This window comes from Lontra canadensis, unplaced genomic scaffold (assembly GCF_010015895.1).
Source record: "Lontra canadensis isolate GAN:19392208 unplaced genomic scaffold, GSC_riverotter_1.0 scaffold162, whole genome shotgun sequence".
Taxonomy (NCBI): Eukaryota; Metazoa; Chordata; class Mammalia; order Carnivora; family Mustelidae; genus Lontra; species Lontra canadensis.
In genome coordinates, this window is record NW_022631156.1 from 2,302,246 (window position 1) to 2,328,285 (window position 26,040).

Here is a 26,040-nt window from a genome sequence, read left to right on the forward strand (position 1 = left end):
CATTAGTTAGGTACAGGTGTCATGTCTCTCTGAAGCAAGGAGCCTGGAAATAACCTTCAGTCCAAGACCTCCTTCCCTCCACACAGTCAGTTTACTGGTAAATGCTACATGGGCTCTGGAGTCAAAGATTCCAGGTTCTGCTCGCCAGCCATGTGATTTGGGCTCATTGCCGGAGTTTTACTGTCAAAAACACACTTCAGGAACAGCATCTAGAGAATGCTGCTGCTGCTTTCTACCCACCAGTGCTAAGGAAACTAAATGAAACCTGATTTATAGGGTACTTAGTCTGATGCAGAACACTTGGTGCCCAGTACGATTATCTCTTACATTTTCCTAGATCTTTCTTGAATATAATCTTTTATTCTTTTTGCTTTTCCAGTGCTGATGCTCAGCCTGTAGTCCCAATCATTGTCAATGACAGTTCTTAATTGGGGGAAGAACTATTTGGATTATAGCAGGTTGGCCAAAGTCATTTAGGCTAAAAACAGATTGGCCATTTATATTTGATAAGATTGCTAGTTTTTGTTTGTTTTGTTTAAGCCATAGCATTGGCCAATCTGTTTTTGTGGCTTCTAAGCTGTTTGTTCCAGGTCTCCTCCTGATCTTTCTTTTTCTATCAGTTTATCACTTATTCAATCTTCTGCCTCGGTTACCCTGGCTGTTGGAGTATTTAGATTAGATTGGATCTCATTGATAGCATTTTTAACTTCTGCCAGGTCAGCTCTCACTTCTGCCTTAGAGATTCTTTGTTGTCACTAATGGTCTTCTCCGACATAGTATTTATGTCCATATCCAATAGTTCTGTGACAGAGGTCACAATCTCTGAATTTTTCCTCTTTTGGGTGTTCCTCCTCCTGGTCATTTTGGTGAGAGGTGGTTGAGGGGATGTATAGCTGAATATATCAACCACAGTTCAAGCAAGGTGCACCCTGGAAAGTTTCAGAGCAATCAGAAGTCACCACCAAATAGAAAAAAGAAAAAGATAAATTAAAGAAAAAACCGAGCTAAAATGAGCCCCCAAAGTAAGATTTATAAGGTACAAAAACAAAAACAAACAAAAATACTGACAAAAGTAAAAGAAAAAAAAAAGAAAAGAAGATGAACTCCCAAGAAGAAGATTTATATAGTACCAGAACAAAAAGAAATAAACAGAAACACTGACAGAAGAATAAGATGGGTGTGTGGTTATAAATCCTCGATGTGGGCGAGGAAGGTTATTTTGGTTCTTCCTGGGTGTATCTTGATATCTTTGTTAAAGGACTCAACTTTCCAGAGATACAGGGAAATTAAAACTGGCTTATATATATGGGTAGTATTGAACAGGGAAAAAGGACTATTTTGAAGCTTATGTCTATATATATTAAAAAAGAAATAAAGGTATATGTATGAAAAAAGTTCCATTTTAAAAGTTATTATAGAATATGTTGTATTAAATACCTAGTTGTGGGGCACCTGGGTGGCTTAGTCGGTTAAGCCTCTGCCTTTGGCTCAGGTCATGATCTCAGGGTCCTGGGATCAAGCCCGACATCGGGTCTCTGCTCAGCAAGGTGCCTGCTTCCCCCACTTTCTCTGCCTGCCTCTCTGCCTACTTGTGATACTCTCTCTGTCAGATAAATAAATAAAATCTTTAAAAAATATATCTATTTGTAATGGTAGGTAGGTCAAAAAAAAAAAAAGAACAAGAATCATGAAAACAAATTTTAAAAAAAGAAGAAAAGTTGTATCTATGAAATTTGGGGCAATACCGGGAGCTTAATATATTGTTTTCATTGATGTTGGGGTTTCACAGGTTTATGGGGACGCTGTGGTGCTTGCCTCTTGTTTGCTTGGCTTGTCTTTTGGAGGAGGGGCCTGCCCTGTTGTTTTTCAGTCAGTCGATCTTGGGTTCAGTCATCCTGCCCTCTATCAAGGGGCTGGGTTCTGTGGAAACCATTGTGGGTTTTTTTGTTTGTTTGTTTGTTTTAAGATTTTTTTTTTTATTTATTCAACAGACAGAGATCACAAGTAGGTGGAGTCAGGCAGAGAGAGAGGGGGAAGCAGGCTCCCCACTGAGCAGAGAGCCCGATGTGGGACTTGATCCCAGGACCCTGAGATCATGACCTGAGCCAAAGGCAGAAGCTTAACCCACTGAGCCACGCAGGCACCCTGGAAACCAGTTTTTCAGGCTTTTGGTCTCTGGAGGTTTTTGTTCTTTGGTGGCTTTTTGCAGCTTTTCTGAGGTTTAATGGGAAGCAAACTGCACCCAGCCCTCCATCTCAGAGAGGAGCCTCAGTCTGCTCCCCACTGGGTGGACCAGGACACACGGACTCCCACTCTGCAAACTCCTTTGAACAGCACAACCTCCCACAGGCAGAGCACACCCACACCGACCCTCTCAGATAGCACATCTTCCTTATCCGTTTGTCTATCAGCATATAGATGGGTGGTCAACAGATTCATGAAAAGATGCTAGACATCACTCATCATCAGGGAAATGCAAATCAAAACCACAATGAGATAACCAGCTCACACCAGGATGGCTAAAATAAAAAAGACAAGAAATGACAAGTGTTGGCAACAATGCAGAGAAAAAGCAACCCTCATGCACTGTTGGTGGGAATGCAAACTGGTACAGCCATTCTGGAAAACATATGGAGGATCCTTAAAAAATAAAAATAGAACTGCACTAAAAAAAAAAAAAAAGAATTATTAAAAAAGAAGAATAGAACTACCCTAATGATTGGATATTTACACAAAGAAACAAAAGCACTAATTCAAAAAAATACAGGCACATTTTGTTTATTGAAACATTATTTCTAATAGCCAAGGTGTAGAATCTAGTAACTATCTTTAGAGCCTTGATAATGCTGGTGTTCTGTGGGCTGGTTTTACAACAATTTATAAATTTTATCTATCCTTTAAAAATGTCTGTTTTTTTAAAATGGTATTACTTGTTTATTACAATTTTTAAACCCTACTCTTACTATTATAATATACATTTTGTTGAAATAAACAAAAATTTTATATGACTAGTTAATGACTAAAAATATTAGGTTATAAAGTCATACAGATTTTATGATCCTGGTTACAGAAAAAAAAAGATATGTGTATATGTATATATAGTAAATATAAAAGGTCCTATATAAACATGAATAATGGCTATAAATCGATACAATTATTGGTTTTTTTAATATTTCTCTGCCAATATTTATTTCCTGATATTTCTGTAATAAGCAAGAAGTAGTCAAATAATTTATTATAAAGACACATTACAAAAAACAGTTGGCCACTTAGGTTGCTATAACTTTTCATCTTTATAAATAACACAGAGCAAGAATAGTTAGATGAAAATGATTTAGGAATTAAAAAGAATGATTTAGGTATTTTTTAAAAGGAAAAAAATAGTGATAAAAGTATGTAAGCAATTTTGCGAAAACGGATTCATAAATTATTACAGCCCCATCTGTGCTTCTCAAAATATAAAAATATTGGGGATGCCTGGGTGGCTCAGTTGGTTAAGCCTCTGACTTTAGATCAGGTCACGATCCTGGGCTCCTGGGATCGAGTCCCACATTGGGCTTCCTGCTTAGCAGGGAGTCTGCTTCTCCCTCTGCCTGCTGCTCCCCCTGCTTGTTCTCTCTCTCTCTCTGACAAATAAATAAATAAAATTAAGAATAAATTAAAAATAAAAAATATAAAAATAAAAATATTTCTGAAAATCAGCAATTGGCAATGCTAATATTTTATCATATTATCTTAAGACAGAATTGTAATGTTGGCCACTCCACTTTATAGCATATTGTTTTGGGGACAATTCTTTTGAGAATTTCATCCAACAAAAAATAATAGTAGCAGGGATTTTAGTTTGTTACAGCTGTTTCTTCTTAGCTAACTTAGCTAACTTGTTAGATGTACAACATAAAATACTGTTATAAAAATGAAAAAATAAGTATATGTGTATATATGTATTTACAACGTATATATGTATTGTGTATATATGCATATATATATAGAGAAGGAATGTTTCTAAAATACCTCCAATTTAAGTGAGGGACATTGCAGAGAGCAACTTTTTTTGTTGAATGTGTTGTGTTGTTTATATTAAAATGTTGCAATTCATATATATTCAAGGAGACAGATTTTATTGTCCCATGTGTAAATAGCACCATTCCAATCTGTAAATACAGACTTCTTTATAATTAGTGTCACTTTAACGGCCCTTAAGGCTTTTCTTTTACTAATCATTAGTTTCCTCCTAGTACTTCATATTCAATATATTTTTGAAAGTTCTCCATTTATTTTCCAAAGTAAAAAGTTTATAAATTGAATTCTATTTTCCTTTGACATACTCTTTTAAAAAGTGATGATAAAGGCTTGTCTTTTTGTAGTAAAGGTTTTTGTTTGTGCCTGTTGTTTTCTTCTTAGATGGGCAATCAAACATCATCAGAGAGAATGAAAAGAGGATTCAACATTTGGATTTAATTTGCAAATGTCCTGCTATCCAGTTCCCCTGATTTTCTCTTAAACTTAATAATTGAAGAATAAATAGGCTTCTTATACATTATTCATATTCTAAACCTTTCTTCAGTAATGAAAATGCCATTATTTTTTCTTTTAACATTAACTCTGTTTTAAAATTATAAAAATACATATGAGGATGTTTACATGAAAAGATACATAAATCTTTGTATGAAGCAAGGTGGTCCAAATTATTCAACACATGAAGGATACCCTGTCTTAACTATTCTAGTGATGGGAACAAAAGTAAGCTTAAAAACATGTTTGTATTCAAGAGCATTTTTTTAAATCATGTTATATATCCTAGTTTAAATTTTAATTCTCATTTTTAAGTAGATTTGAGTAATCAATCTGGAAACCAAGAGACACAAAATATATATAAGAATAAGAAAATTAAGAAACAAATTCTATAATGGAGACACATACATATTATAATATGCCAAGGTAAATGCTATAGTAAAAAATACATAAGATACAGTACCAGAAACACACAGGTAGAAAGAGCATTGCACCTAGAGGAGTCAGGACTGCCTTCAAGAAACTAGTCATTTAAGCTGAGGGTTGACTGTGTTGCTCGATACTATTTATATTCTGTGTGCGTGTGTGCATGTGCCCCCAAATACAGTCCAGGAGGGAACATCATCTGGCCTAGCACACAAAATACTTTTTAAATTAGAAGAAACTGTGTAAGCAAAGGATTGGAATCCTAAAACAACATAGATCATTCAGGAAAGATGCTAGGTAATGTGGTTTGGGGGGAATATAAGTAGAGTTAAATGTAGGTTAAGAAGTTGGAATGGAAAACTGGAATCAGAATGAATATTTCACTAACTTGTGTGAATGTCCCTCCTCTGGCACTTGGGGGTTCTCGTTTGCTTTTAGCTGTTGCTGGAGTGAAAAATGAGATGCAGAGCCTGCGTTGGGCAGCATCTGCTGGATAGATAGTCTCTGAGCTGAGGAGTATTACGCACGTCCAACATGGAAGGAAGGCTTGATGACAGACTGGAATTCAGGAAGCTGGGGTGGAGATGAGGGATGCTGAGATACTTGGCTCAGGTCCTGTGCAGGGGGGCATGGAGTGCGCCGGGCAGGGGGACTAGAGCCAGAGGAACAAGCATGGTAGCCTGGAGAGGGACTAGAGCGGGGTAGAGGGAAGACTGAGAAGTATTTGGTTTGGATTGACTGGATTTAATGTAATTGAAGAAGGACACCGGGTTAGAAATAATGAGTGTGTCATTTAATTTGCTTTGGATGCTGAAGGATTTGATTCGTAAGAAGAGAATTACTGCAAAGGCACAGATTTCTTAAACATTTCAATAAGTTAGTGTTCCTTAAAAATCCTGAACATTTTGGGATTCAGAATCAACTTTAAAGGCAGTTTACCTCTCTCAAAAAGAAGGCTCAGATTGTACATGTGTTTTTGGTTCTTACGGCTTCTGTTGAAGGAAGTACAATTTCTTGCTTTTCTACATGAATGAAAAGATAAAGCAGATGTTTCAGAGTTCATTCCAAAGCATCATTGAAGGATATATGGTCAGTCATGATAGTAGCAATAGTGAGGAAAAGAACAAAACAATTTTTTGAGGTAATATTTATTTTCCAGAGAATTTACAAGGAAAGGAAAATAGCACTTAAAAAAATGTTGAGGTTATCACATAAATGCAAGTCTTTCCAATGTTTAATCTTATGCCTTCTGTAATAAAATGTATTTCAGTATATAACTGTAAAAATGATAAAAGGAAGAGTTTCCTCTTCTTTGGTTTCTTTCTTTAATTTTTCAAACGAGTATTATCTCATGATATTTGGCACCACTCTTTAAGAGTAAACCTTGCCAAATTTTAACTATAATAAAACAATAGTAAAACTCCTGGAAAGGTCTTTGTAATTCAAACAGTGTTGCACTTGTCAGCATACCATTATTAAATCATCATTTCTGCAATAAACTGTATTTTACTCATTAGAATACCTCTGAATTAAGTTAGACTTTTACTTAACTGTACAGTGTGCATATTGAAATTATGAATTATTGGACTGTGATCACTTTTTTGACATCCTGATAAATGAAACACTAAGCTTTCTTATTTATTTAAAATGTCTCTCCTCTTTTTTTCTAGGTTTTTTTTTTTTCCTTTTGCATAGGTCTTGAATAGCCTTTTAAATAGACCAGTCTACCTGACATTTTCATTTTCTCGTTCATATTTTATCATATGTTGGACAAATGTATTGTTTTTAAGTGCTTTAAAATGAAGGTTTCTTTGTAGTTCCTACAAATACAAGAGCCAAGTTTAAGAAGTTGAAGAGATCTACAGCAGATGTTCTTTTTGCCCCCTGCAAATACAGTTTGACATACTGACCTTAGTAGATGAAAATGTAGGATTTGAGTATTTTTACCTTGACATTCTAAAATACCTCCACCTATTTCAGGAAAAGTGAGCCTTTGGCACTGTTAAATGTTAAAATGGGATCTAATGGAAAAGTTGAAGTTAAAAGTTAGCATTATTGGACTTTAATGGGCTTTGGAAGTTCTTAGGACATCGCTAATTATTCCACTAATATTTCTGTATTTATAGTATTCATTTAGGCAACAGAGGGGAGCAGTTACTTAGGCTGCTACAAAATTAATGGGCTCACCTACACCCCTGTATGATAAAGGCAATTATTTGGTGATTTTCTCTTAATACTGGGCACCTGTGTGCATTAAGATTTCCAGATGTGGTCTTAGAAATGCATGAGTGGTTTCCTGTGTCTTAGCTTTCGTTTAGAAATATAATTACAGCAGGTATAATTACAATATTCATTTCTGATTTTCATTCTTTTAAAACAACTCTAGACATAACTTCTCAGATTTTGCTCACTAACAGAAACTCCCTGAAGTCTGCAAATCAAATCTTTAAGGGTTCCCTCTTCCAGATAATAATGACTGCCCGGAGCCCAGGGTACATTTTTGATTTTAAAGAAGCTGATGAAAATAGTAAAGTGACATTGATTCTTTAGCAAATTCAGTTACAGTTTTCTTGATGAGCCAGTTTTCATTTTTAGGTGTTAGTTTAACCAAGCTTGTTTAGATGTTACCTTATTGCTACCTAAAAATGATGCAATTAATTTGTAAATTTTACTTATTTTTCCCTTTTTTAGAATATCATTAGGAATTTCCCCCATTTTTAGGAAATATTCATAATAGTTTATTTATTTAAAAAAAAAAAAAAACGCTTAGCTGTTTTGCTTTATTCACACCTAAGTTCATTAGTGAAATCTTTGGCAAATAATTTTCTTTCAAACACATTCCTAGTTTCACAGAATGCATCAAGACTGACTTCTAAGATTGTTAGCTAATTTTAAAATACCAGTTCTTTCTTCACTTCTCCCCAAAATCCAGAAGGGTAAATTTCTATATAAAATTAAATGTGTTCTACATTCAAATATAAATGAATGTTGACTTATGTTTCCAATCACTTTCTTCTTTTAGGGATGATATATTGTACATTGGAGCAGAGTATATTCTTTCCAGTGTGATTAACCTGGTGTTTTAAGTAGAAGATTGAATTACATTTGTTCTAATTGCAGATATAATAGATTTTACCTTCTATCATTTTGTTTTGGCTTTGCCTTATCCTGTTTAGTTTTTCTCAGTTTTCTATATTTTGTTCTCTCCTTTTTCTTTTGGATGGATAATTTTTCCTTGCCCCATGCATGTATCCTTTTTGTATTTGTAAAGTTATGTACTCTATTTTATTTAATAAGGGTTACCTTAGAAACTTTAAAATACATGTACTTTAAAATGCCAATATACCTTCCATCCTGAATATTATTTAGAATCTTAGGACATTTAAATTAAATCCCCCCATTGAATTATATATATTATTGCTTTTGGATATTTTACCTTTTTTTTTTTTTTTTTTTTTTTTTTTTTGGCCACACACAACAAAACAATTATTGTATTGTAGAGTTATTCAGCCACCTAATACTTTCTTTGCTTTTTCACATTCTCCTAAATCTTAGGTCTTCCACTGGAATCACTCGCCCTTCACTTAAGGTACACAATTTAGAACTTTCCATGGGCGCCTTTCCATGCCACTCTCTGAGTGTGCTAAGACCTCCTATGACTCCCCTTTCTGTTGGGGGTGGGTGTTGCATGTAGATCACTTTGTATTTATTCTGTTGATAGGTTATTGGGCTTCTTAAATCTGTCGATAGCTGTCTTTATCAGTCCTGGAAAATTCTATCCTCTCTTCTTGACTCTCTGATTAGATGTTTGCTAAATTTGATAGCTCTCAATGCTTTGTCTCAAACTTGCTTTTAGATTTTTGGTCTTTGTTGCTTTGTAGGGCATTCTGCATCACTTTTTTCCTGTCCCTGTCATTCAGTTCACTAATTCTCTCATCAGCGATGCCTAGGTTGCTAACAGCTTCATCTCTGGGTTTTTCATTTCAATTATTATTTCATCATTTCTAAAAGTTTCTTTTTATTTATGTTAAATGATTCTCATTCTTTTTTCTTTAAGACTCTATTTACTGAAACATTGAACATCTTCACTTTATTCTCTGTGCCTGTTAATTCCATTTGTGGGTATGACTTTGCTTTTTTTTCAACAAGCTCTTTCTTATAACATTTTGTCGCTTGTTCATTTTGAGGATTATTTTTACTCTAACTTTTTAGTTTTCTTGGAACTTAATTGTTAGAATTATTTGAAGCATAGGTTAGAGGGGACTGTTTTGAAAAAGCACCGACTTCTGTGAGGAAGCTAGGCTATTAGCAGTTAAAGATCACTTTTCTCAAATTCTCAGCTGTGGTTTTTCTGTTCATTCAGGTAGAATTTAGAACCATTGGATTTACAAAGTCAGAAATTCAAAATATTATGATTTCTCCTAGAACTGAGCAATTGATAGTGTGTGAATAAAGACTACAGACTATGAAGAGGGCTTGTGTTGGTTGGATTAATTCCCAAGGAAATTTTTCCCCCATTGCATTCAGCATCAAAGTTTAAGCCAGTGGTTTGGTTTGTAGTTCTAGGGTGGTGGTAGCAATGGTGGCTGGAAAGGAGAGATGAATTTCCCAACTGCTCTTAAAATGAGAAGTGATCATTCTGGGAAGGGTAATCTTACTAGACTCATTTCCACAAGTGGGGCTTGGGTCTTGATTCCCATTCTCTGAGCCACTCACAACCTCATGGATAGACTCTTGAGTTTCACCTAGATCAGCAAAATGCCCTCTGAGTGGAACTACCATCAGCATGAAGGTTTGTATTTCTGCCTTCACTTAGTTTTTGGGTTGCATATTTATTATTTTCTCTCTATTTCTATGACCTGTCTAGGAGGAGTTCTTGGGATCTTTTTATGGCTCTTACTGTTGTGTTCCCTGGAGTCCCAGTCCTGGTACTTAGTGTGACATATTGAGTATAACAGTTTCAGTATAGGTTTCAGAGCAAGACCTCCCCACCTGTGCTATCAGCAATCTTTGTGAGGATGAGAAAGTGACTAATCTCTCTGTGCCTTCGTTCCTTGACTTATAAAATTTAATAACAATAAAACGTACTCAGCAGGAAAGATGTCCTGAGGTACTGTGTGAGGCACCAATCTGCTGGACTCTCTCCTTCATCATTCCTCAGTCCCCAGTTGACAGTTACGTTGGCTCTAAAGGAGAAAGTTCCAGGTATTGTGGAAGGACAAAACAATGAGAGCAGTGTGACCACTGTGACATCCATGATGAGGATAGAAAGGGCATAGCTCCAAAGTAATGAGAACAGAGAGGGCATTTGTGGGACTAAAAATTCTCTGGTACCAAAGAGATCTTCACTGAATTAGAAAGTGATGGGACCTTGCAGTCGGAAATGTATACATTAGAAGTTTACACTTCCAGAGTTGGAGCGTTTCCTTAGAGGGAGTATCTCCATAAGTCAGAAGATGAGCGTGTGGTTATGGGATAGAATCGATGTAGTGAGGCAGGTCAAAGATCAATGGCAGTTATTCAGGCCTAAGAATTTGAATGTGGGTTGTTGATTGTGTCATCTTCAGGAACACTGAAATTCATAGAGGAGGAGAACATCAAAATAGGAGAGGCTTCATTACATTCAGCAATAAGCGAGTGTAGAGCATGTACTGCATATAAATGCATGGATTTCAGTTGAGGAAGAGGTTTTGCAAGCTTGACTCAGATGGTCTGGTAGCAATAAAGAGAAGTGGAAAAGAAAACAGAAAGGGGAGAGCAAAGTACATGCATCTTGAAAAAACTGTTTAACGGATTATTTTAAGGAAGTTAACAATTTGGGGCAGTTGGGTGGCTCAGTGGGTTAAGCATCTGCCTTTGGCTCAGGTCATCCTGGAATCCTGGGATCAAACCCCTCATTGGGCTCGCTGCTCAGTGGGGAGCCTGCTTCTCCCTCTCCTTTTGCTTCTTCCCTGCTTGTGCTCTCTTTCTCTGTCAAATAAATAAATAAAATCTTAAAGAGAAAGGAAGTTATAATCTTTTGATAATGTGCCTGGAGTATATAAGTTTAAGTTAATTTTGTGCTTTAAATTGCATGTTATTGGTAAATATCATTAGATATAAAAATTGAAATTTTGGAATATTATGGTTACAAATTATAATAGTTATAGTATACTTAGCTATATTTCACATATGCATATATTTTATCTTGAAAATAATGCTGTTGACCAATATATTATTTTTCCATTTTACAAATAAGGAAAGCTGAAATTCTGAGTGATTATATATATTTTTTGAATCATACCCAATTTTTGAGTATGTCTCTAAAACACAACACAAAAAACAAGTGAATTTAAAATTATTAAAAGTAGGAAGCAGTTACAGTACACTCTGTGCTGAAACACTCACTTTTCACATCTGTAACCAGATTTAATATTGTGTTCTTAATTTTGTTATCAGTATTTTTGGTGTATATTTAAATATATCATGTCTTTTAATTAATTTCATAAAGGAACATCTGGTTGTTCATAGTGCACAGTTCTGATGTTCATTGATCAGTCACCTCTTTTATACAGGTTTCTGTCTTAAATCATGTGTTTGCTGAAAATTGAATAGATTCAAAATTGAACTTGAAAATCTTTTAAGTTGCTTCTAAGTGTAGTGTCTATTGGCATGTTTATCATTCAGTGTTAGACTTGCTATATTCAGCTACCTGCACTTGGGAGAAGGAGGGGAGATTTGAAAGAATGTCAATGATCCTGGCACCATCATCAGTGCCTGTTTTCTGAAATGAGATCTTTGAGATTCAAAGAGGATTAAGCCCATTCAAAGAAATAGAAATTTAGAATGGAATCATTATTGACAATGTACATATGATAGCAGTTTTATATTTGGGGGAAAATATCCAGTAAACATGATTTTTTTAAGACCCTGTATCTCATTTGTTGATGATCTACTCCCAATGTACTATGAAAAATCCTTGGGAGGGGTTGTGTGTGGGTGGGGGGGGTCACACTAGGATTGCCTTTTGCCCTTAGCAAAGTATTAACATTAAGGCAGCTGAGTCCCTAGAGGAAGGTCACTCTACCTGTTTCAAGGACTTGTCAGTGGGCTCTAGGTAGTAAGGAAATTTAACAATTTTTCTTCTGCTTTTGTTTCCCACATCATCTCCTTCCAGATGGGGAAGAGGACCCCTGTTTGCCTCGAATGAAGGGTTTTATAAGTTTTGTTTGTTTTAATTAGCTAATCCTATAGGGAGGGACTTACTTTTTAACTTTGGACTTTACTACTTTATTATGGTTCATTTTCTCATTGTCTTGGTGATGTGGTTTTGGAAGGCAAGTGAGGTTCATTGGGGTGGGGTCTGGAGCCAATGGCTAAGAAAGAATGCTTGAGATGTCTTTGGCTCAAAAAGGTGGTTTTATTGAAGGATGGGGACAGGATCTCTGGACAGAAAGAGCTTCATTGTAAGGGTGAGGAGTGGCTGATTTATATACTTGGGAGTTGGGGGAGGTAAGGAAAAGGGAAGTTTTCCAAAGCCCGTTCCTATACTAAAGAGGAGCTACAAAATACTGGAGGTCTTGCCATTGTCAAGTTAAGATTGTTTAATCCCTCTAGCAAGGCATTAACATAAAGATAGTTGGGAGCTTCCTGGAAGAATATGACACATTTCCCACCCAGGAGTGGTGGGGGTGGTGGGAGTTTGCAGGTGTCCCCATGCGCTTTGTTCTCAGCCAGGCTTCTGCTCCCTCATCACTGGGGTTGTGGAATTACCCACAGAGAATAATTTTAAGAATACCTAGCCTTTGTGGCTTTTACTGCCAGAGGGAGTGGGGTCTGGTAATCTTCCATGAGTTGGGTCCTCTGGTTCTTTTTACCACCTGCCTTTTTTTTTTTTAAAAAACCTATGACCTGACTTTAGGTTAAGGGTCAGCCTAAAGCCAAAATGGCTTTAGTTCAGTCAACCTGTTTCTCAAACCTTCCTTCCCTCCTGCCTTGGTGTGCTTTAAAATGCACCTTAACCTGTTAAGATTATATAAAATATGGCTACCTTGTGGTTCTCTTAATTTAGTAAGCTAGGGATGTTAGAAAGTGAAATTCCTTGTTTATTGAAATTGGAAGTTCATCAGTAAGAACTGTGCAAAGAAACGTAAATATACCAAGCAATCACGGTGATTTTATTACAACTGTCATTCTTCTCTAAATGTGATTGTGTTGTGGTACAGGGTTTTATTTTAAAATACAAAAGTTTGTTTGAGACAGACAAATACCAAATGATTTCACTCAGATGTAGAACCTAAAAAACAACACAAACAAAAAGCGGAATGAGACCTATAAATACAGAAAACAAACTGAAGATTTCCAGAGGGGCCCCGGGTGAGGAGGTGGGGCAGATGGGTGAACGGTAGTGGGGACCGGAGGTTCTAGTTATGGAATGAAGAAGTCATGGGGATAAGGAGTGTCATCAGTGATACTGCAGTGGAACTATATGGTGAAAGATGGTCTGTACACTTGTGCAGAGCATATCATGATGTACAGAGATATTGAATTACGATGTTGTATGCTTGAAACTAACCTAACATTGTGTATCAACTATACTCAACTATACTCAAATTATAAAAATTTAAAAACTTTTTGAAAAAGACAGGCCTGGGGGTACCTGTGTGGCTCAGTCAGTTAAGCATCTCTCTGCCTTTGGCTCGGGTCATGATCCCGAGGTCCTGGGATCAAGTCAAACATGGGCTCCCTACTCACTGGGGAGTCTGTGTCTCCCTCTCCTCTCCTCTCCTTCTGCCCCTCCCCCTGCTTGTGTTCTTTTTCTCTCTGTCAGACAATTAGGTAAAATCTTAAAAAAAAGAAAAAAGGAAGAAAATCACAGGCCAGAATGTTGGTTGTAAATACTTGGGAGTGGGGAGAGGGGTTGATGTGTCCATTTGGACTTAGATTCTAGAATTGGAATGACCAGAATTCAAATCCTGAAGCATAGAGATAGCTAAGTCTCAGGTTCTTTGCAGGAAAAATACGGAATAATAATATGTATCTCATGGTATTATAGGATAGATGAAATAAAATGATTTAAAGTGCCTATAAAAATTTAAAAATACAAAGATTTAGAATCCCATAACACTTAATTGAGTAAAAGAATTCAGACAGAAAGGAGAAGATATGGTGTGGTCCCATCAACATAAAGTTTAAAAATAGGCATAACTAGGAATGCCTGGGTGACTCAGTCAGTTAAGCGTCTGCCTTTGGTTCAGGTCATGATCCCAGTCTTGCATTGACTGGCCTCCGTGCTCAGTGAGGAGGCCTGCTTCTCCCTTTCCTACTGCCCCTCCACTTGCTTGTACTCTCACTCTCTCTCTCTCTGACAAATAAAGTCTTTAAAGTAAAAGTAGGCAGGGGTGCCTGGGTGGCTCATGGGTTAAAGCCTCTGCTTTCAGCTCAGGTCATGATCCCAGGGTCCTGGGATCAAGCCCTGAATCGGGCTCTCTGCTCAGCAGGGAGCCTGTTTCCCCCCCTCTCTCTCTGCCTATCTCTCTGCCTGCTTGTGATTTCTGTCTGTCAAATAAATAAATAAAATCTTTAAAAAAAAAAAAAGTAAAAGTAGGCATAACCAGTTTATTTAGAAATTAATACAGTGGTTTCCTGGGGAGAGGGTATGGCTGAAAGGACATAGAGAACATCCTGGGATGTTGGTAATGCTTTATTTCTTGATGCAGGGGCTAGCCACATGGATGTGTATAGTTTGCAAAATTTAACTGAGCTGTATACTCAAGATTTGTCCATTTTTGTGCACATTTCTTATACCTCACTATTATTTCATTAACAGTAAAAAATTTATTTGAGTAGAAACACCCATGCTAATTTAAAGTTAAAAGACGGTATTCAACCAAATCTTTGACCCATTTGGCATTAGTCTCAAATTTCCTCCTAGTATGTGAAAGAAATGTCTTTGATTAATTGATTCAAACTCTGATTTTAATTTTAGTTGGAAATGTGCTTTTTTTAACGCTGCCCTTTATTAAATGAATAAAAACCCTGAGTTCAAATTGTAAAAGGAAACACTTTGATAACTATTTTTTCTTTGTTCTTCTTCTCCTTTTAGTGATCTAATGTTGAAATCTAATTACTGTCCCTCTAGTGCCAAAATCTAATTATTATCCCTCTAATGCCAAAACTGAGCTCTGCCATTCTGTGAAACATACAGACCATCTATGGAGATGAGCTAGTAGCTAGAGCTCATCCTAGTCTAAAGCTGAGATTTTTGACTTCTTAGAAAATTCCAGAAATATTTTATCCCGAAGTGAAATATCTGTTTTTTACTTTAAATTACCTTGTTTACCAGGTGGTTAGAGTTATCCTGAAATGTTTTCCATGGTTAAGCACGTATATAGAATTTGAAGCTGGAGAGTAGAGCTCATGGTAAAGCTTAATATACATTTGCTGTCATTTACTATTATCATTATTTATATCCCAACTTTACCACTTAAAATGTAGTCGTTGGCTATTGAAATTTAGTTAGAATTCAGATTTTAATTTCTGACTCCCATTAGCCTCATTTCGAGTTCTGAGTAGCTGTATGTGGCTGGTAGCTTCTGTGTTGGACAGAACACAGAGCATTTCCTTTATCACGGAAAGTTCAGTTGGATGGCACTAATTTATGTGATTGGAATAATACATTTCTTAGAGTTTTTATTAAAGAAGATGATGTTTTATAGAATCCTTAGCGTTATAATGGGAAATCAGAAATGCTTGATATGGCATGCCTGGGTGGCTCAGTCAGTGTAGTGTCTACCTATGGCTCAGGCTCAGGTCATGATCTCGGGGTCCTGGAATCAAGTCTGGAGTCAGGATCCCTCCTCAGGGGGGAGTCTGCTTCTCCCTCTGTCCCTCACATCACTCATGTTCTCTTTCTCTCTCAAATAAATAAATAAAATCTTTTTAAAAATGCTTAATTCATGATATTTAATAATATCTTTGGTAAAAATAAGAATAACCAAAGAAAATAATAATATTAAACTTTCATATCTAGTATCATGAATAAGGTCTATGTAACTTTATATAAATTCACTGAGACTCTCATATCCATCATTCCTCTTCCAAATATTCCACTATGAAATAATTCTCAGACTGGCATTCTGAAAAGTCTCTGATGTTGAAGCCATGCAGACAGACTAATAAATTATACTCATAGCTTCATTTACAAAACAAAAACAGCAACAAGAACGAAAACCCCACCACCACCAACATTCTAAACATCTATTGCCCTTTTTAAATTCTAAATGTTAAGAAAACTTAACATGTAGATTATAAGTACTTACAACTAGGAAAAAATCTGGTTAATTAGGATGTAGAATGAATAAAAAGGAGCCTGGATTAGTATTCAAACCTTCTATAATTATGACATGGCATTAACTAATTAGGATATACAGCTATAGATTTATTGCTTAAAAGCTCTGAACTTTTACTATCATTTGAGATCTTTCAGTGGATTATTTTATCTTTCCCCTTTCAGAAATAGGATAGATCAAAATGACTATCACATGCTATGCCTCTTAACACGAGACAATGGCTAGATAAACAATCACTCCCATCCTTAAACCAATTTGGATCACAGCTCAGAGTTGAACCCATCAGACATGCCAGTCAAAACACTTAATTCACCAGGTTGGACTCTGTTATAACTGAGTCTGTGTCCTTTGTATTCATAGTTGGGTAGTTATTATTCTAATAACAACCATTCATCCCTATGGACACAAAGCCTGTTAATCTATAGAATGGTACCCAGAACAAGAGACTTTGAGGAGGGTTGTATTGTGTTCTTACAAAAGAACATCAGTCTTACAAAAGCAATGAGCCCTTGAATACTGGTGTTTTTTTACTGCTTATTTATACCGTGTTGTTTCCCTCCTAGGCTACGGACAAAGATACTGGCAATTACAGCGCCATGGCATACCGACTCATCATTCCACCCATTAAAGAGGGAAAAGAAGGATTTGTGGTGGAAACCTATACAGGGCTCATCAAAACTGCTATGCTCTTTCACAACATGAGAAGGTCCTACTTCAAGTTCCAAGTCATCGCAACTGATAACTATGGGCAGGGACTGAGCGGCAAAGCAGATGTCCTGGTAAGTAGATAGACTTCCAGATTAGGGGAAGCACGTGCACCTGCCAGTCTGCGGTCGATGTCTCCAACTCATGGAACTTTTACATTTATTCGAAATAGGTTTTCTAGAATATAAATGTGATCAATTTTCCTCCAGGTTGCTAGTAGCCACAGTTTAGGATATAAAAAGGTATAGCTTTAAGGCTGTATATTTTTTTGACATTGGGAAATACATCCCAATATGTTTTCCTGTATGACTGCGACAGCAATTCCACAAGTGCTGGATTTCCATTTGGTCTGTAGATCGCATTTTTAGTATAGAATTGGCTGGATCTACTTAAAATTTTAAAATGCTTCACTGCTTTGTGCTGCAGAAATTAAAATGTATGACATTTTTTATTACTGTTTAAATTCCTTTTAGACCTTTCATAATTAAGAAAACAAAAGGAAATGCTTCGGTGCAAATTTATGTTCCAATAGATGTAGTTTCCTTTAAGATCCCCAGTGATGGCATCAATGATCCTTGACTCAGTTATATTTGGCTTCAGCCATGAATACCACTTTTCTCTTCTCTTTCTTTGTCTCTACCACATCTCCGTGGTAGAGTGTTCCCAAGGGCAGTTTGATCTTACTGTTTATTCAAGATACTCAACACCAAAGCTTCTGTCCTATGGGATTTATGCCAACTTGGAAGCATGGCTTGTTGGGACTTTGATTAATCTAGTAAACATTATAAGTTACAATTATTACTGGAAATGCTTGTCACAGGAATACAGAATCCAGTATAATTTTTCTTCTGCTGTTTCTATCTTGTTAGATCTTCATCTTCACAGCTCCCCTCCGTTAGTTCTCTGAATGAGTTTAACCTTCTCATATATGTAGACATCACAGATCCCCTATTGTTCTTCTAAATCATGAAGGCCAACTCTCATGACTGTGGTGGGCATGAAGAACAGGACATCCTTATTTAGAGCAAGAAAGCTTCACTAGAATAAACAAAGGCCATTCTGAGCCAAGAAGCATTTGACATAGAAGATTTCAAAGTTGACATAGGTTTTTAATAGAGTTAAGATCTGTAAACCTAATGTACACAGTGTTGCCATTTCCCTTCCTGTTGTGTCAGGGCTGCACAATGAGGTGCTGTCAGAATAGACAGGATAAGTAAAATACTGCAATAATGGGGGCACCTGGGTGGTTCAGTGGGTAAAGCGTCCGCCTTCAGCTCAGGTCAGGATCCCAGGTTACTGGGATCCAGTTCCGCATTGGGTTCCCTGCTCATGCTCCCTCACTCTGTCAAATAAATAAATAAGATAAAATAAATACTGCAATAACATAAGTAAGATGTAACTATATAGATTATCTGTGTAATATGTACATGAGCAATGTGAAGTTTATGGGTTTCTTATTTGGACTCTTTAAGCTATTGTGTGGAAACTTGAAAGTATACCTTTAAAATTACCCAAGATACATTAAGGAAGAGTTATTTCAAAGTAATCATAATGAGATATATTTATGAACCATATATATGTGGAAAACTTACCAGTAAAACATTTTTTTAAGGTGAGATTGGAAATCCTTTCAGTCAAGAGAAGGGAGATGTGGGGAGAAATAAGACTTTGATGTAGCGGTTCTTTCAGAGAAGTTAAGTCATTACAGAAGACGACCTTCTGTAGTCAGAAGGCCTCCGGTGACCTCAATTCTGCTATTCTTCATCTAACTCATTCAGACCCGCTAACATTGGCCAATTTGCTGTTTTCCAAACAGCCAGACCCGTCCTCGCTCTAGAGATCTTGGCAGTGCTGCTGTCTAAAATGTTCTTCCCCAAATGTGTTCCTGACGAGCTCCCTCATTTCTTCCAAATATTTGCAAGGATGTATTTCACGGTGACGCCTACTCCGACCGCCCCATTTAGCAATGCAGCCCGACTGTGTCAGTTTACACCTCTTTACTGTTTGCTCTTTACAACAGACTTACCATACTCATGTTCATGTTTCCCCGCAAAAACCCCATGAGGAGAGTTCTTTTGTTTGTTTTTTATGATTTTATTCCATGATGTATCTCAAATGCCCAGAATAATTCCTGATGTGTCATGGGCCCTTAGTGGCTGTTCAATGGATGAATGGCTTCTCTACTACAGTGTATGTTAGCAGCTCTCAAAGTGTGGTCCATGGAACACTAAGGATCCCTTAAATCATTTCAGGGTTCAGTAAGGTCAGAATTTCTTTTGGTGAAAATGCTAGGACATTGTTTGATGTTTTAGTATATTGTATTTGCACCACTGTTTTCATTGTATCCTTCAGAGTCATAGAGAGAGAGAGAGAGAGAAAAGCCTCAAGAGTGCCCTTACTCATAAGCAGTAAAACTTACTAGTTTTAACAAATCTCCACTCTTGACTAAACACCTTTTCAATATTTTCTGTAATGAAATGGGAAATATTTGGAAAGCATTTCTTCTATAAAAGGAAGTATAATGGTAGTCTCAAGGAAAAGCTCTATGTAAGCTGAATTTACTGTTGTTGTTTTTTTTTAAGGAATACTTTTATTTGGAAAAAATAATGAGATAAAATGTGTCTCAAACTTGAATATTTGCTAGACATTTAAACATAAATGAACAAAGTGAGACAGCCAACTTAAGGAACACAACTGACAGTATTTGCTGCTAATGATAACAACTAACAGCACATATTAGATTATTGGAAACTCATATTCACTCACCACTGTGATCTTGACATCTTCCTATTAACTTAAAGACCATGAGATCAGTGTTCATCTTAAAGAATGTGATTTTTTTTTCTTGATATTGTGCTATATAATGTGTCAGTACTTGAAAAATCTGCATTATTCAGTGAACCAGTGTTTTCCAAATGATCAATGCATGATGTTAAAACCTCTCTGTGGGTCAAGAGCCATTCTGAGTACAAGACAGAGAAATGGGTTTTAACATAACTAAACCCAATTTTCAATTTCACATCAAAACTAATCTTCGACTACCACTTGCGTTTGGGAGTGGTATCAAAGACTATACAAAGCTATCTGAAAAAGATAATTAAACTGCTTCTTCCTTTTCAAGAGAAGTGAGATTGCACCAGAGACCAGTCAGGACAGACAGTGGCTAGTGGCCAGTCAACACAAGACACGGTGAAGCTCTTTAGAGCTTTGCTGCCCAGAGTGTGAGTTATTTGTCCCATGTGGTCACCGGGCACTTGCCTTTGTGACGCTGTCACACTGAGATGTATTATAAGCATAAAATGCACCCTGAGTTTCAATGACTTGGTATAAAAAAGTGAAAAATGTCTCCTTAATAAGTTGTTTGGTATTCAGTATGTGTGAGAATGATGCTATATTAATATATTGGGTTAAGTGTATTATTAGATGACTTTCATTATTTTTTATCCTCTGGTACCCTATTGTTGATACCAGAGCACTTGAAATTACATATCTGGCATGTATGTGTGGCTTATGTTATTTATTTATTTTTTTTTTTACTGGGCAGCACTGTCTACACTGTTTGGGAATGAATGGAAGGGCAGGAAAAAGGAAAGCTGAGCAATTTATGAAGAAGGATTAAAAGGACTTAGAAATAATAGAATATGTCAACTAGGAAGCTCTGGTTTTAGAATATTGTGCTTCACAAGTATTACTTTTCCTTCTTTAGACTGTCACTCATAATTTTAATCCATTATTAGAGATTGATTCCACAATGATAGAACTACGTTTTTAAAAAGTCTTTATAAGCAGACTTGTTATAGTTGGTATAATAAACTGACATGTGTATTTCCAGAAATACTTGCATAAAGACTGTACCAGAAAAGTAACAAATAAAATCTAGGAATCTTAAGCATTTAAATACCTTTATTATAGATGATAGATGAAGTCAAGATTCAGGGAATTAGCATTCCTTTGAAACATCAAAATTTAAACTATATTAGCTTATTTTCTTGGTCAGCATAATGAAAGATGTATGTGTTCTCCATAAATCATGATTGTACTTCAAGGAGATTTAAAACTTCTAAAGTAACTACTTATAACTCAGTCTGAGACAAATACTTCTGAGTTACATGCAATCTGAATTTTGTTACTTTATCAGAATTGGTACTACGTTGTTTTTTATCTTAATACAAAAGTATGTCTTCAAAAGTTAAGATCAAAAAATCTTTTTGATAAATTGTAAGCTTAATATGTATATATTTTGAGGCAAGTTAAACCTTTTTTAGGATTTTGTTTATTTACTGGACAGAGAGAGCATAAGCAGGAGAGAGGCAGACTCCCTCACAGTGGGCTCAGTCCCAGGACCCTGGGGTAATGACCTGAGCCAAAGGCAGATGTTTAACGGATTGAACCATTCATGTGCCCCTGAAGGATCTTAAATCTTAATTCATTTTGTTAGTTCAGTCAGAATTTAGCCCCAAAACTCATTAGCAAATTCAAAATTCCCTTGAGTAAGTACTTTATCCTTCTGAATAAAGAGAAAGTACCAGCTGTCCTTAAAAGACAAATGGTAGAGTTATTACTATCTTCAAGGCCAAATTTTGCTCCCAGATTGAGTACCCAGCACATGGATTGATTTCTTTCCAAAAGATTACTTGTAAATGAGCTTCTGAAACTTTAAAACGTAATTATACAAAAGGAAATCCTACCACTTCCCTGCACCCACATAAAACTAACATTCTAGATTTTTGTGCCCTCCAATTACTAAGAATCTAGCACTCCTACATAATGGAGCCCTGGGTGTTTGTCATGGTAGGCTGACTTTTTAACCCAAAACTCCAAAACATTTCAGGGGCTTACCCTAACACATTGTATGTTTCTCTCACAGGACACAAGAAGGCTGCACATGGCTGGGTGGTATTCCTGATGGCATTCCAGAAAATGGAGATTTAGGGACTGGAACTCTTTCCATCTTGTGTCTTTGAATTTCTTTAGGGTTTCTTTATTCATATTGAGACCAGGAAAGAAAGGGAACCCATAAAAAAAGATAAAGTTACACAAAAAGTGTTAATCTGGGTGCCTGGATGGTTTAGTGGGTTAAAGCCTCTGCCTTCAGCTCAGGTCATGATCCCAGGGTTCAGGGATCGAGCCCCACATCAGGCTCTCTGCTCAACAGGGAGCCTGCTTCCTCCTCTCTCTCTGCCTGCTTCTCTGCCTACTTGTGATATCTGTCAAATAAATATATAAAATCTTTAAAAAAAAAAAGTGTGTTAATCCCTTTTTCTAATGAAGTCAGTTTTTGTTTGTTTGTTTCTTTTTTTGTTTTGTTTTTTGTTTTGTTTTTGCTAAAGCTGCAATCAGGATCCATGTACACATTTGTGGGAAATTTGGACATAGGGTCCCAGATGCCAATAATGAGTTAGAGGTACAGCATTGGAACTGCTGGTGTTTGCTCCTAGGTGGTATTCAGAAGATCCCTGGCTTAATTTAGTCTGTACACATAAATTATGAGACTCACACATGGTTTGAAAAATTTCTATTTATTTGAAATATTTTGTATAATATTTCGGATTTCTTCTCTTAAAAAATAGCAAGGTCCAGCAAATCTGTACCTTTTCTCCCACATGGCAATATTCATTAGGGATGAAAAGCCTCTTTGTTAGTTTTCTTTTTTAAAAAGTGAAAAGGGGGTGCCTGGGTGGCTCAGTCAAGCATCCAACTGTTGATTTCCACTCAGGTCATGATCTCAGGATCATGGGATGGAGCCCTGTGACCGACTCCAGGCTCAGTGTGGAGTCTACTTGAGATTCTCTCCCTCCTCCTCTGCCCCTCCCCCTGCTCGCCTGCTCTCTCTCTTTCTAAAAAAAAATAAATCTTTAAATAAGTAAATAAAAAGTGGAATGATAGTAATAACTACCTGATATGATCATATTTATAATTAAATGAGTGAAAACCTATGGAGTATTGAGGGGAAAAAAGTAAATGATAATTTACACATACTGAATAAATACTATGTTTTTCATTTTTTTAAGTAAGATCATAAAAGGAATTCCATAAATGTTAGCGAATAGAATTGATTTGTAAACAGCTGCTAAACTAGCTTATTTTAGTCCCACATGTAAATGTGTATCTATCTCTTTATTCACACAAACGTAGAATTGGCTGAAGCAAACACGAAGACTATGTGTGATGATCCCATAGAGTGAATTATTCAAACTAGTCATATCTCAGCTTCCTAGTCAAACTGGATAGGTGATCTCTTGACGTTTGTAAAACTTGGGTTTTCCATTATCCTGAGTGCCCTTCAGTAACCCAATTAGAAAAATAAACGCTTCTTCTTTCATGCCTTAGAAAATAACCAACAAAACAAACACAAATCAACCACACTAAAAGTCTAAGTAAGTTAGACTTACTTCTTTTTTTAATTTTTTTCAAAGATTTTATTTATTTATTTGAGAGAGAGAGAGATAGAGAGCATGAGAGGGAGAAGGAGACTCCCTACTGAGCAGGGAGCCTGATGCAGATCCAATCCCAGGACTCCAGGATCACAACCTGAGCTGAAAGCAGTTGCTTAACCAACTGAGCCACCCAGGCACCCAAGTTAGACTTACTTCTAAGTTAGTAGTGATAGTGCATCAGTCTCCTCCTGTCCCAGGATCTAGCAGAGCTTGTGTACCTAAAGATACCATTCATTCCTACGTTACAAATGGGAAACCACAGGGTCCATGCCCAGTAGGGAAGAGATGGAAGCATTGTGTTTTGGTTTTATAAAATGCTAGGGAGAAATCAGAGAGATAAACCATGAGAGACTCTGGACCCCAGGAAATAAACTGAGGGTTACAGAAGGGAGGTAGGTGGGGGGATGGGGTAACCCGGTGATGGCTATTAAGGAGGATATGTGATGTGATAAGCAGTAGGTGTTATATGCAACTGATGAATCATTGACCACTACATCAAAAACTAATGATGTACTATATTGTGGCTAACTGAACATACTTAAAAAAAAAAAGAAAAAAAAGAAAAAAGAAAGAAATGCTGTTGAGTTCTGAACAGACTCTGGCTTTACTTCCTGCAGGTTTCCGTGGTCAATCAGCTGGACATGCAGGTCATCGTTTCCAATGTGCCCCCGACTCTGGTAGAAAAGAAGATAGAAGATCTTACAGAGTAATGGATTTTGCTTACTTATATATTGATTTGCATTTGGCTGTAATTTTATTGGATAAGCTCCTTCAAATCCTTAGAGGGTTCTGATGAAACATATATTACAATATGTCATTTTAATAATTCAGGTTACCCTTTTCCTGAAACAGCTTCATCTAACACAAGGGAAGCTGGTGAGAGTGCCTTCGAGTAGGTATGGAAATGAGATGTGAGAAGATCTTACTCAGGATGCTTTGACTGATGCATCAGTATAACCTCAGAATGCTGCATACAAGTAAATCCTAATATTCATTATTAGAGCATATATATCTTGATTTTATGGCCCCAAATTATTCAAAAAGCTCATTATCTCAGCAATCCAGCTGGTCCAGGAAATGCTATTTCTCATAGTGATGTATCTAGATGGCTGAAGCTTACTCTTTCAAAAATCATGAAGACTTTTACCAATACATATTTTGAAGTAGTCTAGAATGTATGTCATATTGTGGCATGCCACTGTTGACTCAAAGTTGTGACTATTTATGAAGCTCTCGTTCTCTAATACTCTGAATGCTATCGAGGATTATTAAGATGACTTTCTAGTTCACTCTGCATGACCCGAACCTAGCCTGACATCATTTCCTAATTTTCACAGGGGCACATTCTTGTTATTCCGTGTCTTCACTTGAGTTCAGGCTGACAGATGTCAGTTATCACTACTGCTTTCTAACAAAATATCTTTCACTTCCAAGCTGCCTGAAGAACCATCAACAGCTTCTTCAGCTAAACTTTCTTTAATTATGTGTCAAATACAATAGGAAAACCCCTGATGAAATCATGAGTGCTTCTCCTAATGAAAACATATGTGCTCTATAACGATTATTCCTTGACCTCTCACAAACTTAACCTTTGTGTATCATGTGCAATGTCCTATGGAGAAAGTGATTCTCAATGTGTATGCTTGGAATATCAATCAGGCAGTATCTGGTTTACTTCTTCGAGGGAGGTTTACACATATTTAGCCTTCGCCAGAATAATAGCTGATTATACCTGCAAAAACTAGAATCATGCCTGTCTCTTAGCTGCATAATATTATCTATGGAAGCAAGCCTTCTCTGATTGTACCACCCAGAAGATGGGAGAACCATCTTCAGCCGGTAGCTCTTCATCCTGCTTTATTTTTTCTTCACAGCATTATCTAATATTTTCATGGCATGTCAGTTCCCCACTGAAGTATAAGCTCCTTGAGGCTAGGAGACCTGTCTTCCATTGCTATAATTCCAGACATATTATGGACACCGAATGTATTTTACTGAATGAAAATTTTACACAAGCAAAATCATGATTCCCCTTTCTCATATGGAGACAAAATTTAGGGAAACCAGAAAAAAATGACCAGAAGTATAATTTCATAGAAGTTTATGATATTTTTTTCTTCTTAAGTGGAAATGAAGCTCTCAATGAGAAAAACCAGGCATCTTTCAAGTCTTGAAAGAAATGTATTCCTGTGGAAAGACCTTTGAGTTCTGTGACATTAGCTTAGAAACCAGAGCGGGAGCAAATCACGTCAACCTCCCCAGACTGCCTCCCCATTTCTAGTCATCTGTTCACAGAAACTAATAAAGCCAATATCATGGTGTTGCTGTCGAAAACTAAAAAATATCAGCCAGGACAATGGGAATTGTGATTCTTCAAGGAGTAACAGAGATTCTAAGAAATGAGGTTAGTGACCCAGTCGGGAGGGTAAAGACAAAGACCCCAGTTTTTCCATTCTTTCCAAAGAGGGTAGTTGAATTTGGAGCTTAAATGATGGATTCAAACAGATAAGTTTGAATCTTATTGTAGCCATGTGTGACCTCCAGGCAAGCGATTTCACACCTAGGGCCACACTTCCTCCTTGTGAAAATTGGAACAAGAGTGCCAATCCTGTGTTGTTGCTTTTTGA

The 26,040-nt window shown here is 36.6% G+C and overlaps 1 protein-coding gene across 1 annotated transcript in view; it reads left to right on the forward strand.

The window, feature by feature from the left end:
* The window catches only part of PCDH15 (protocadherin related 15), a 1,265,671-nt gene that overhangs the window by 1,181,550 nt on the left and 58,081 nt on the right, over positions 1-26,040 (forward strand). The window contains exons 29-30 of the mRNA XM_032845308.1: positions 16,835-17,050; positions 24,031-24,119. Of these exons, the coding sequence (XP_032701199.1) occupies positions 16,835-17,050; positions 24,031-24,119 (305 nt within the window). The remainder of the gene's footprint in view (positions 1-16,834; positions 17,051-24,030; positions 24,120-26,040) is intronic.